This window comes from Misgurnus anguillicaudatus, chromosome 21 (assembly GCF_027580225.2).
Source record: "Misgurnus anguillicaudatus chromosome 21, ASM2758022v2, whole genome shotgun sequence".
Lineage (NCBI taxonomy): Eukaryota > Metazoa > Chordata > Actinopteri > Cypriniformes > Cobitidae > Misgurnus > Misgurnus anguillicaudatus.
In genome coordinates this window covers 8,724,769-8,738,318 of record NC_073357.2, presented here as the reverse complement: position 1 = coordinate 8,738,318, position 13,550 = coordinate 8,724,769, and the positions used below count along the sequence as shown (strand labels likewise).

Sequence of the window (13,550 nt, the reverse complement as noted above, 5' to 3'; positions counted from 1 at the left end):
GGCCAAGAAGACAAACATGTTTACAAAGTCTACCATTCAAAATTGCAGGATTAAACATTAGGTCTTTTTAGTTGAAGCCAACACTTGTTGAACATGCATTTGAAAGCTGAGGAAAATGGGTCGTTCAAGACATTGTTCAGAAGAACAGCGTACTTTGATTAAAAAGTTGATTGGAGAGGGGCAATCTATAAAGAGGTGCAAAAAATGATAGGCTGTTCAGCTAAAATGATCTCCAATGCCTTAAAATGGAGAGCAAAACCAGAGAGACGTGGAAGAAAATGGAAGACAACCATCAAAATGGATAGAAGAATAACCAGAATGGCAAAGGCTCAGCCAATGATCACCTCCAGGATGATCAAAGACAGTCTGGAGTTACCTGTAAGTACTGTGACAGTTAGAAGACGTCTGTGTGAAGCTAATCTATTTTCAAGATTCCCCCGCAAAGTCCCTCTGTTAAAAAAAGGCATGTGCAGAAGAGGTTACAATTTGCCAAAGAACACATCAACTGGCCTAAAAAGAAATGGAGGAACATTTTGTGGACTGATGAGAGTATAATTGTTCTTTTTGGGTCCAAGGGCCACAGGCAGTTTGTGAGACAACCCCAAACTCTGAATTCAAGCCACAGTACACAGTGAAGACAGTGAAGCATGGAGGTGCAAGCATCATGATATGGGCATGTTTCTCCTACTATGGTGTTGGGCCTATTTATCGCATACCAGGGATCATGGATCAGTTTGCATATGTTAAAATACTTGAAGAGGTCATGTTGCCCTGTGCTGAAGAGGACATGCCCTTGAAGTGGTTGTTTCAACAAGACAATGACCCAAAACACACTAGTAAACAGGCAAAGTCTTGGTTCCAAACCAACAAAATTAATGTTATGGAGTGGCCAGCCGAATCTCCAGACCTTAATCCAATTGAGAACTTGTGGGGTGATGTCAAAAATGCTGTTTCTGAAGCAAAACCAAGAAATGTGAATGAATTGTGGAATGTTGTTAAAGAATCATGGAGTGGAATAACAGCTGAGAGGTGCCACAAGTTGGTTGACTCCATGCCACACAGATGTCAAGCAGTTTTAAAAAAACTGTGGTCATACAACTAAATATTAGTTTAGTGATTCACAGGATTGTTAAATCCCAGACATTTTTTTTTGTACAAAATAGTTTTGAGTTTGTACAGTCAAAGGTAGACACTGCTATTTTTTTGAACACACCCCTTTCAACTAATTGCTCAATTGCACAGCCTTAAGAGCGTGCATATCATGAATGCTGGGTCTTGTTTGTTTTCTGAGAATCTACTGAACCTACTGGTAACTTGTTTGCCACATAGCAATAAAAAATATACTAAAAACCTTGATTATTATGGTTAGTCACATTGTACTGCTATTATTTTGAACAATACTGTACCTCTTGTCCATAGTAATTCCATTGTGAGAAACAATGTATTTAAGGAAATTAATGGTTGACTGATGGAATCCGCATTTCTGGTGTTTACAGAGACTTGAGCTGAAGGATCTCAGCCATGTGTTGTTTTAAAAATGCAGATGGAGTAAATAAGGAGGTCATCCATATAGATGAGGACGAAATGGCTGAGCAGATCTCTGAAGATGGTGTGCAAGTCTTGGAACACAGAGGGGTGGTGTTGACTAATCTGCAAGGCATCACAAAATATTCAAAATTACCTGTAAGGGTCACAGAAGTGGTCTTCCATTCATCCCCTGTCTGAATCTGAATCAGATAATAAGCACTGCAGAGGACCCGTTTGTTAGTGGATAGTGATAGTTGGAGGGATATTATTGCTGAATCCTGGATTTGGACTTTCTATAGAGGTGGCAATTACGTGAATGATGTGGCCTCTCTGAAATGAGAGGTAGATGAGGAAAACAGCGGTCAATCAATCTTTTGATTTCAGTGTTTCAAGAGTTCACCGTATGATGTTGTATCATGCATGGTCGCTCTAATGATGTCCAATGTGGAATTCTCCAGAACCAGAAGATGATATTCACTTGGTGAAGCACACCCACTGTCAGAGTGATGGGATTCTGGCCATTCATACATAGTATCTATATCTGCAACTACTGATCCACAACTTCTATGTGATTGGTTAAATTTTTGCAATGTTGGAAACACGTGTGATTTTAAACCGCAGGAATGAGACAGTTTCCAATTTGATGAAGAAAATACTCAGCAATTGTGATGAATGATGAATGTGCACATGGGTTGTCTTAAAGCATGTTAAAAACACCACATACAAATAACAATAAATACAAATAACAATAAAACCTACTTTCCCACAGTGGGACTTTGAATTATGTATGTATATAATCTTAGAAATTTCTTTAGTACATGTTATTATTGCATTGTCATTTTTTAAATGCATAAATGATCATAAAAAATATGTTGACAATAATGTAAACAATGGAATGTGTTATCATTTTATGAATCAGTCCCTCCAGAAAAACGCGATTGCGCGATATATTGCATAATCAGCCAAAGTCCGCATATTTATGCGGGGCTGCATTTTTTCCAAATACGACGCACTTTCGCCGCATTAATTACATATTTCCGCGCACAAAATATGCGGGGCTTGCATGATTTCATAATCTCCGCATTTTCGTAGCAAAAAGTCACATATATATTAGCAGAAAGCGCAGCTGTGTCCTTTATTGCCATGGGAACGTTATGAAGTGACGTGATTATGTTACGTGAACATCATTGCAGCTTTTGCAAATTTCCGCAGTTTTTGCAAGTTCCGCAAATTCCGGCAATTCCATCGCATGAATTGCTTAAATATCCCGCGTATTCCATCGCATTTTTTAAGAAAACTTGCCGCAAAATCGAGGATTTTTGCCCGCAACAATCACAAAAAAACTGGAAGGACTGTATGAATGCTCTGATTCTGAATTTAGTTATGCTGAGATTGCAGTACATCTTAATTCTCACAAAGGTGCGTTCTAAATTCTTATGTCCATTCGAGTTTGTTCTTCCAAGGTTGAAACAGCCTTCATGGAAAAACTGGCCTCATGGTTTTTTGCCTTTGTGACCTTACTTGTTCCAAAAGCTCATTTTAGGGTTTGATTCTGTGTATTTAGAAATTGTTTGGTAGAAGGTTGACCGTGGGGTTAATTATTTCAGCTAGGAGGTAGACCATTAGCTTAGCTAGGAGCTAGACCGTTATTTAACTTACCTCTGCCAGAACATTTGCTTAGTTAGTTTAATTACCTCAGCCAGGAGGTAGAAAATTGGCTTAGCCAGTAGGTAGACCGTTAGTTTGATGTCTTTAGCCAAGAGGTAGACTATTAGCTAAGCTAGGGGATAGACCGTTAGTCCACCTCCTGGCTGAAGTAATTAAACTTATTAGTTCAGTTTGCCAAAATGAGCTTCAAGCAGTTATTCACTTAAGTGGGAAATGCATAAATACATTGGTGGAAAAATATGTGCATTTAGATTGAATGACAAAAATTAATCAGTGAGGTGTGTTAAGATGTGTCAACCTAAAAGAATAAAGCTAATTTTATTTTAAAAAAAGACAGTGGATACAAAAAGTCTACACACCCCTGTTAAAATTGCAGGTTTTTGTGATTTATAAAATTAAACCAAGATGAACCATGTCAGAACCTGTTCCATATTGTTTGTAAAATTGCAACCTATTTATTAAAGTGAATAACAATAGGAATAATTTACATGATAAAATGAAAAAAAAAAAGTACAATAACCTGATTGCATAAGTGTGCACATCCTTTATAGTAGTGATTGTGGCAGTGTTCAGAAGCAACCCATCATATTTAGACTTAAGGTAAATATGAATTAGTACATACCTGTCATCAATTAAAATGACTTTTTAACTAATTATGAAGTGTGCCTGGTCCTAAAGGATTTTTTTCTAAGTATCGTCCAAGTGAAAAAGCCATTGGCTGATTAGAGCTTACTCAGCAAGGACATGATCCCATCATTGAAAAATATCAATTAACAGAGGGTTACAAAACATTTCCAAGACACTGAATATACTATGGAGTACTGTAAAAACAATAATCAACAAGTGGAGAAAATGTAGCACAACACTGGCATTACTAAGACCAGGGCATCCACCTAAAATTGATAAGAAAACCAGGAAAAAAATGGTAAGGGATGCTGCCAAGAGGCCTACAGCAACATTAAAAGAATTGTAACACTATCTGGCAAGTACTGGTTGCTCCCTACATATTACAAAAATCTCCTGAATTCTTCATTTTTAAAATTAAAAATATCAGCAAGTCCATCTAAAGTTTGTAAATACAAATATTTCTATATCTCAAATCCATGTGGAATAATGTATTATAGTCCATTGAACTTGGGCCATCATACCAAAATATATATATTTGATGCAATGAAACACTTAAGATGAAGAAAAATATCACCTTACAGCATGACAATGACACAAAGCACACATCTAATCAACAAAGGAATTACTTCACCAAAAAAAGATCAAGGTTTTGGAATGGCCCAGCCAGAGTCCGTATCTAAATCACATCCAAAATCTATGGGGTGATCTGAAGAGGGCTGTGTACAGGAGACCCAACCAATCTGAGTTAGAAATGGCAAAAATATTGCAAATTTCAGATGTGTGAAATTGACACATACCCATTAAGATTGAATGCTGTGATAAAATCCAAAGGTGCTTAAACTTTTAAGGATGTGCACACTTATGCAACCTGGTTATTGTACAACTTTACTTGCCATTTTTCACCTCAAAATTATTCTTATTGTTATTCACTTTAATATATAGGTTGGAAGTACGGAATTAAGTTGGAACAGGTTCCAAAATGATTCATCTTGGTTTCATTTTTTAAATCACAAAAACCTGCAATTTAAACAGGGTTGTGTAGACTTTTTATATCCACTGTACATTCCACCCTTAAAAAGTTTAAAGTCTTTTGATTTAAAGATGAATGCTAAAATGTTTGTAAACATTTAAAAAGTAATATAGGTTTTTAAAATACTGTTATTGTCTAGAGTTAGCATTCAGAACCATCAAAAATTAACACAAATAGAAAAATCATGGTTAAAATATGACCAAAACAAAAACAGAAAACTCCTAAAATACATAATAAGCCTACAACACAAAACTGAATAGAAAGGTTTGATGTTTCACAACTGCAAGACCTCTGTCTATTATCATTGTCCACACCCACTTTAGAGTTGTTCGGCTTTAAAAGGCAGCTCTGCACACCAACTAACAGCTGCTGTTTCCAGCAAGATCACAAACATGAGCGTGTATTATTATCCAGTCTATGCTGTCCAGCAGACATCAGCCAGTGAGAACAAGATAATTATCTATTCAGAAGCAGGATTTAACGGCAGAATCACTGAATTCAAGAAAAATGTTCTCAACTTGGAGGAAAAGGGCATCACCCAAATCTCATCCTTCCAAATCATCGGTGCACCATGGGTAGTATATTTTGAAAAGAATTATACTGGAAACCAAATGATTTTTGAGGAAGGAGACTACCCTTCATATGATAAAGGAAGATTTTTATCCATGAAGATCATCACAGAAGATCTGGGGGTGAAGCCTGAAATCCAGATCTTCGAGGATACAAATTATGGAGGAAAGAGCGTGACCCTACAACATGAAACAAATCTTCACAACATTAATTTTGGGGATACAGCTTCATCCCACAAAGTGATAAGTGGAACCTGGGTGCTGTATGAGCATGTTGATCGTCAGGGAAAACAGCTTCTTTGCCTCCCTGGTCAGGAAGTTCCTAATTACTGTGAAATCGGCTTCAACGATGTGATCAGCCATGTTCGCCCGTTGGTTTCAAAATCATAGAAAGCCTTATTTGAAATGCACTTGCTGCAGCTGAATATGAACTGGAACCCTTTTGGAAAGCATCTGGTGGTGGTCAACAGCTGATTTTAAAATGTCAAGTTTTTCATGATCGCATTTTTCAAACTTTGGTGTGTAAGGTTGCTGTTAGAGCACAAGTAATACCTGCAAAATTATAAAGCTCAAAGTTCAATGCCAAGCAATTTTTTTTTACTTTAACAGAATTCATTTTTCAAAGTCTACAGCGAATGGATGGTTTGGACTACAGCCCTCTACTTCCCAGCGGAATGACATCAATATAAGAGCTTTTGACCAACCTCCACCCACAGAAATATGGCAGTCGCTAGCTAAGCCAAACGGTTCTGGCTAAGCTAAGCTAAGCTAAGCTGTATAAGCTGTATATACACTGTACTAGCTATACAATCAGAAGTCTTTATGAAATTATAAAGGAGGAACTTCATAGAACAAAGAAGACATCAGCCCATTTTTAGGGAAGTGAAAACAGCAGTATGGAGATAAGTAGATTGTGTGGAAAAATACTGCTTTTTTCACACGAAACATGAACACATGTTATATTGCCCACCGTAAACACAACCAAGACTTCAAAAACACAGGAAAAATGTGACCTTTAAAATTAAGACACAGTGACTGTAATTAATACTTTGGAACATGTCTACCAGGACTCAATGCAATCAGATTGCAACTTGATGAAAGTGATGATACATATTAATCTGGCAAATGTATAATTTTATTTTACCCCATTTAGAACTGTTACATATGTAATGATCACATATTGAATTACAGATCACATTCTAAAATTCAGACAGTGATGGTATACCACACTATGTTAGTAACCCTGTTTGAATTGGTAGAGATCTAAAAGGGTTTTGGTATTATATTATGCTGTGTAAGTGACAATCTCTTTACAAGAGGTAACTCAATAAAGACATATCTGAAATTGCTCAAAGTGTTTTTATTTATTTAATACACTTAAAATATGTATTCGTTACATTATATTTTAATGCCAAATGTTATTCTTAAAATGTCACAGATGCATCATAAGTGTTTTTACTTATCAACCAAACAGAACTATCATAGAACCTGGGGCAATAGCCTAGTGGTAAACAGTCAGGGAGAGTTGTAACCAGAAAGTCTCTGGTTCCAGTTTTAATCCTCGCAGGTTGCGACTGAGGTGCCCTTGAGCAAAGCACCTTTGCAGCAGTTGCTCCTCGAGCACTGTGATAACTGCCAAATGCTCTGGTAGTGTGTGTTCACAAACTGCAGTGCAATTGTTCAATACTTACTGATCACATTTTAATGCTCATACGGGGCCAGACCCATACAGGAGTGCAACTGATGATGGAAAGCATTAAAGCAATAGTTCACCTTAAAATGAATTTTTTTATGTTTATCAGCTTACCCTCAGGGCATCTAAGATGTAGGTGACTTTGTTTCTTCAGTAGAACACATATGTAGATTTTTAACTCCAACCGTTTAAGTCTGTCAGTTGTATCATGTATCGACTCGCCTGAAAAGTCCGCTCCCCTTCTCACTCTCATAATGGGAGAGGGATGGTGTTACTGTGCCGAGTCGAAGTACTCCCATAAGTGCTATCACGCCACACAATACAGTTCCTCCTTCAAATCCGCCCAGAAAAGCGCTACGTTTTATTTTGTACCACCAAACTTGCTCGTATAACTACTCGTCTTTAATAGGAAAAACGTTGATGTGTTTGGTCACTTCTAACTTTATCTCTAAATGGTACCATTGAATGAATGGGGCCAAGCTAAATGCCATCGAAGCGCCGCAGCGCGCTCCAGCGCTTACGTGCACGCACACAGATGAAAATGGGATGTATCAACAATTCTTAGTTAAGGTAATAACATATTTTAATATTGAAAATGAGTAGACTATTCCTTTAAGTTTTATTTTTGGGTATTTTTACTTTACTTGAGGACAATTAAAAAGCAATACTTTTATTTAATTCCATGTTTTAAGAAAAAAAGTACTTTTTACTCCTTACAATTTTATTTACAGTCAAAAAGTAGGCTACTTCTATTTTAGAGATCACTTCATTCTATTTTCCCTTGCTTTTATCAAACCAATTGAATTGCGCTGATGGCCAGTTTAATTTAAATGTTATTTATTTTGGAGCCTTTGACGTTCTGATGTTTTCTGGATTATCTGCACTGCTTCTATGGCAATGACCAGGGCATGAAATTAACACCCGACCACGGGCCAACTGCGGGTGGATTTTGCAATTGGCGGGTAACACTGTCAATCTACCAGCCACATTGGCGGGTAGCCAATGCGAATCAGTGATACGCTGGTCATTGTATAAACAACCCACTACCCACCGAAATTTTCAACTAACCCGCCCGCAATTGTTCAAAATAGTTTTTAAACTTGACCGACTGACCGCGGCCCGAATATCATTAAAATATTTTTGGATGACTCGCAGAGCCGGCCCAGCCACTAAACGACACTTGCAATTGCAAAGGGCCACGTGGCCAGCAGAGGGCTCCCTAGAGTCACTGCCAGCTAGTGGTTGAAAAAAAGTATACATCAAAAGTAACATAAAATAAATAAAAAGAAATGGATCTACAGCGCTCTTTATCAGGCATCATGATAAGCACAGTTGTTATTTATTTAGTTCTTTATTATGGCGAGTTCCCCGCTAATCTTGACCCTGACTGATCCTATGATGTCACTCATCACCTGATCATTGTCTGTCAGACTAGGCTTGTGTGAGATGCAGCTTGCCTTGCCTGGAATTTAGACGAGAGCAGACGCATGCAGTAAGGGGAGAAGTGAAAAAACTGTAGGCAAACTGGACGCTTCACGAATCTCGCTGTGTTGTGGGCTGCAAACTAGGCATGAGCGAGTACAGCATTATCTGTATCTGTTAACCATATGAATTATCTGTACTCGGGGTGGGTGTGGCCTAACCCGGAAGTGGGTGGAGTTTGTCTTGAACTGGGCGGGCTTTAACTGGTATGTTATTTTAAGCATGCAATTAATATATGGGTTGATCAGAAATTGTTATATTTATTGTGAAAAATATAGAAAAATATTTACAGGACAGCATCAGGACTGAGCTTCATATCAATGGTTTTGATCACAATAGCAAACGAACTATATTACAGAAGTTTTGCAACAATGAAATCAAAACAATGCAGTGCTGCAGTATGCAATTATGAAGTAGAATGTAATGAACAACATAACTTTCTTTTTTAACTTATAATTTTTTTTATGATCAGTGTTATTTTATTTTTATTTATTTTTTTATTCTTTTTTTATTTCCACACCAGGTGTGTGTGTGTGTGTAGCTTAATAATTAATTTGTAATATTTATAACGCTAGCTTAATACCTTTTTTTTTTTTAATGAAATACAACAAAATGTCTCAGACACTCAGGCCTTGTTTACATTAGAGCATTTGCGTTCTAATTCTAACGGCATTTTAAAATGAAAACAATCCCCGTTTATACTGGCATTTTAAAAAGAATCTTCATCCACACTATACACGACCATAAACGCATGAAACATGACCAATCACGTAACTAGGCATGTGCATAAAAGTGTAAAATAACTTATTGCTCTAATAATAGCTTACCTTTGCGCATTTATGCAGCCTAGGGGTGTGCGATATTGACAAAAATTCATACCTGGACCCTTTCTTCAGCTCCTCCTACAACAACATATTAATATGATTAATAGGTTAATGTTGATGTGAACCAAACAGAAAGGTGTTTATTATTTAAAAAGGAAGCATTCATGTGAACAGTACTAAACAGTAGCGAACTTGAAACAAAAATAAATTTCAGCAAATGCAGCAAATTCAGGAGATACTTATTTTCCCTTACCTGTCGCTGTTCAGTGTGCAACTAATGAATAAAAATTAATATGACGTTAATTTTTAAAAGTATGCGAGGTCCGTGCACGTCCTCCGCTAGCAACACAGAAATAGCAAAAAGCGCAATCGGCTAAACGAGCATTACATATTAATATGACGTTGATTTTATTGTTTTTAATTTATATTCACAAAACGTATCAACAAAACATAGATTAAAATTAAGAGACAAATTATATGAAACGAAATTCATTTTAAAGTAGCAAACAAAACTTAAATTAAACTCAAAAATGGTGTCTGACCCAATAAGCTAATTAAATTTAAACAAAACAACAACAACATTACAACAATATTCAAACCTAACAATACTTAAATATAAATACATAAATATAAAACAGACATTATCTATAAGGATACTGTCAGGACTGGTAGAAACACACACAAAGGCAAGGATCCAATTGCAGATAACTCAAATGTTTAATAAAGATCAAATAATAGACAGAGAAAAACCACTGGGCTAGCCAGGGAGCAAAATCTGGAATCACACTCGGGGAATCAAACCACCGCTCTGCCAGTCACAAATAGTCCAAGAAACTGTCCAAAGTTTTCTGCCGCAGTGGAGAGTAGAGGATAGAAGTCTCAGACGTGCACTGGAGATCGTGTGCCCAGCGCGATGTAGGGAGACCACCGATTCGAATCGGGGAGATGAGAGATGACAACCCGGCAATGCAGCCGGCTGAAGGCTGGACACCAAATGATCCGTCACAGTGCTGCTGGACAGCAGGGATTACCAGTACTCTGGACAGCGCACAGCATGAAGTCCGATAGATACAGCAGAGAGGCGGAGAGTAGCTCACTCAGTGCAACAGAGCAACGGCCACACACGAGAGACAGCAGGGCATAAGACCGGCAGGGCAGAGAGAGGTGTAATAATTAGAGGTCGACCGATTTATCGGCCGGCCGATTAATTGGCCGATTTTTGGCATATTTTAAAAAATCGGCTTTGGCCGATTTTGCTTCAAAATTAGGCCGATTAATAGGCAGGCGCATCTGCGGGCACCTAAGCGCTGTTGTAGAACTTGTGACGCTGCCTCTTGCTGCACGCAGATCGCTCCCGTCTCGTGTGTGTGCAGCCATGCCTTGTTCACAAACAGCTTTACTAAATGATGGCGGATCGCGCGAATTAAGCAGCCAGTACAACAGCGCGACGGGCTTATGTCTCGCGGTGCACTGTCCGTGCAAAGATTAGGCTCATTTCATGTGATTAATGAGTGATGATGAGTTTTGTTTGCGTGACAGAGAGAGAAGAGCCGCGCGTGCACGCTTTCTGTCTCCCTGCTTTTATTACTCAAAACAAAACTGACCCGATGGCGAAAGGTCGGAAGACCAAATCATATCCACAAAGGAAATGTTTTTCGTGTTGTTACAGTAACACTTTGTTTACAGTTTTGCGCTGCTCAGCCTGGATTAGAACACAGCGCGTCCGATTCGCGAACTGACTCCTTTGAACGGATTCGTTTGAATGAACGGTTGAAACAACAGATCTGTCCCAACACAGTAAACTCACAAGACGTCACTGTCAGCACAATCAGTCACTTATAGCGTCTCAGAAATGAGAATGTAAATGTGTTTAGAAAGATTTGCCCTAAATAACAGTCTCAACTAAAAACCATAGACATTTACTATGTTAACTTTATGATGAATAAATATTTAATCAGGTCTACCAAATAAGGATTTTATCCTACAAAGCAATAAAAGCCATGGTAAAAAACTGATCAAAGATTATGACAGCAGAGTGTCAGGTAATATCTGTGTCTGATAAATGCATGGTGCAGAGGAGGTTGTAAAACTCTTCAGAAAGACCAGTCATATATTTTTAAATACTTTGACTTAAATAGTGACATTTTTGCATTTAAAATATCTGCTAATAATGATGAGAACATTTTGATTATTATGTACATATAGAAAATCGGCCAAACATATCGGCCATCGGCTGCCCTGATTTCTAAAAAATCGGCATCGGCCAGAGAAAAAGCATATCGGTCGACCTCTAGTAATAATCCACTGAAGCGGAGAGGAGCGGAGGTGCTGATGTCCTAATTAGAGGTGAATGATAGAAAGCAGACAGAGCAGGCAGAGCAAAAAATGGCAAAAAATACAAAAAGGTCAAAAATATATAAATCCAACAAAAACGGCAAACACGACAAGACTAAATCAACATAACATTGACGAACTTGCAAGGAGCAACTAAACACAGAGAGCTTAAATACCAAACAAATGGGGAGACAAATAAGAAACAGGTGGTTGTCGCAGGTGAATGAAATCAGTGATAATGAGATCGCTCCGGTGGTAGACGCGCACGTGAGAACTGTCAAAACACAAAACACACACACACAGAACAAAAACAAAAGAAACAGAACAGTCGAAAAGACCAAAGTCATGACAGTACCCCCTCCTAATGACCGCCACCAGGCGGTCCCGGAGGAGGCTTACCTAGTCGCCGATGGAGATCTACGATCAACTCCGGATCCAGAATGTCCCGGGCCGAGACCCAACACCTCTCCTCCGGACCGTAACCCTCCCAATCAACTAAATACTGAAAACCTCTGCCCCGTCTACGCATATCTAGTAAAGTTCTCACTGAATAAGCAGGAGAGCCGTCCACTAGCAGAGGGATGGGGGAAGCAGGAGCAGAGGGAACGGGATTAATATGAGAAAAGAACACAGGCTTAACCTTGGACACATGGAAAACAGGGTGAATCCGACCGAGAGCAGGAGGCAATCTGAGCTTAACCGCCACCGGACTAACGACCTTAATAATACTGTTTGGACCAAGGAACCGAGGAGTCAATTTACGAGAATGCTCTCGGAGAGGCAGATCCTTGGAAAAAAGCCATACCTTCTGCCCACAAATATAATGGGGCGCAGGTCGACGGTGTTGATCGGCCGCGGCTTTGGTTCGTCTGGCTGCCTGAATTAAAACTGTTCTAGCTCTGTTCCAAGCGCGTTTGCAGCGTTGAACAAAGGCTAGAGCAGACGGAACCGCCGCATCGGATTCTTGTGATGGGAACAAAGGTGGCTGAAACCCATCGAAGCCTCGAAAGGGGACATGTTGGTAGAAGAAACAGGAAGAGAATTATAAGCATATTTAACCCAGGGAAGCTGTTGGCACCAGGAGCTCGGAAATTAAGATGTCAGACAGCGGAGCGCACGACAGAGATCCTGATTAGCCCGTTCACATTGCCCGTTGGTCTGAGGGTAATAACCTGAAGATAAGCTGGCGGTGGCGCCAATCTGTCTACAGAACTCTTGCCAAAAACGGGAAATAAATTGAGGACCCCTATCAGATACCACGTCAGAGAGCAGACCATGTAAGCGAAAGAAGTGTTCAATCAATATCTGGGCCGTTTCTTTGGCAGAGGGCAGCTTAGGGAGGGGAATAAAATGAACCGCATTGGAAAAACGATCCACCACAGTCAAAACAACAGTGTTACCTTTAGAATTAGGTAAGCCGGTAACAAAATCTACGGCTAAATGTGACCAGGGGCGGGAGGGAACAGAAAGGGGCTTTAACAGACCAACGGGGGCTTGATGAGAGGTCTTATTACAAGCACACACCTGACAGGCTAATACAAACTGTCTGACATCTGATGCCATAGAAGGCCACCAAAATCGTTGACGGACGGTAGCCAACTATCTCCGAACTCCAGGATGACAAACAAACTTGGACTCATGGCCCCACCGGATGACCTCGGAACGGAGTGCAGCAGAAACCCACAACCGACCCGCCGGGCACCCATCTGTCACTTCCCCCTCTCGGCCGGCCTCCCTCACCCGCTGCTCGATTCCCCAGCGGAGGGCACCCACCACCCGCCCCTCCGGAGGATGGT

General features: G+C 39.4%; 1 protein-coding gene across 1 annotated transcript; it reads left to right on the top strand.

Moving 5' to 3' along the window:
• The first annotated feature begins 5,244 nt into the window (after window positions 1-5,244).
• Window positions 5,245-5,811, top strand: LOC141352796 (epidermal differentiation-specific protein-like). Its single transcript, XM_073858807.1, has one exon. It carries the CDS (start codon window positions 5,245-5,247, stop codon window positions 5,809-5,811), a length of 567 nt encoding a protein of 188 aa, XP_073714908.1.
• The last annotated feature ends 7,739 nt before the right edge of the window (window positions 5,812-13,550 follow it).

Excerpts from the sequence above, each read along its gene's own strand:
- LOC141352796 (XM_073858807.1), top strand. The coding sequence starts at position 5,245 with ATGAGCGTGTATTATTATCCAGTCTATGCTGTCCAGCAGACATCAGCC.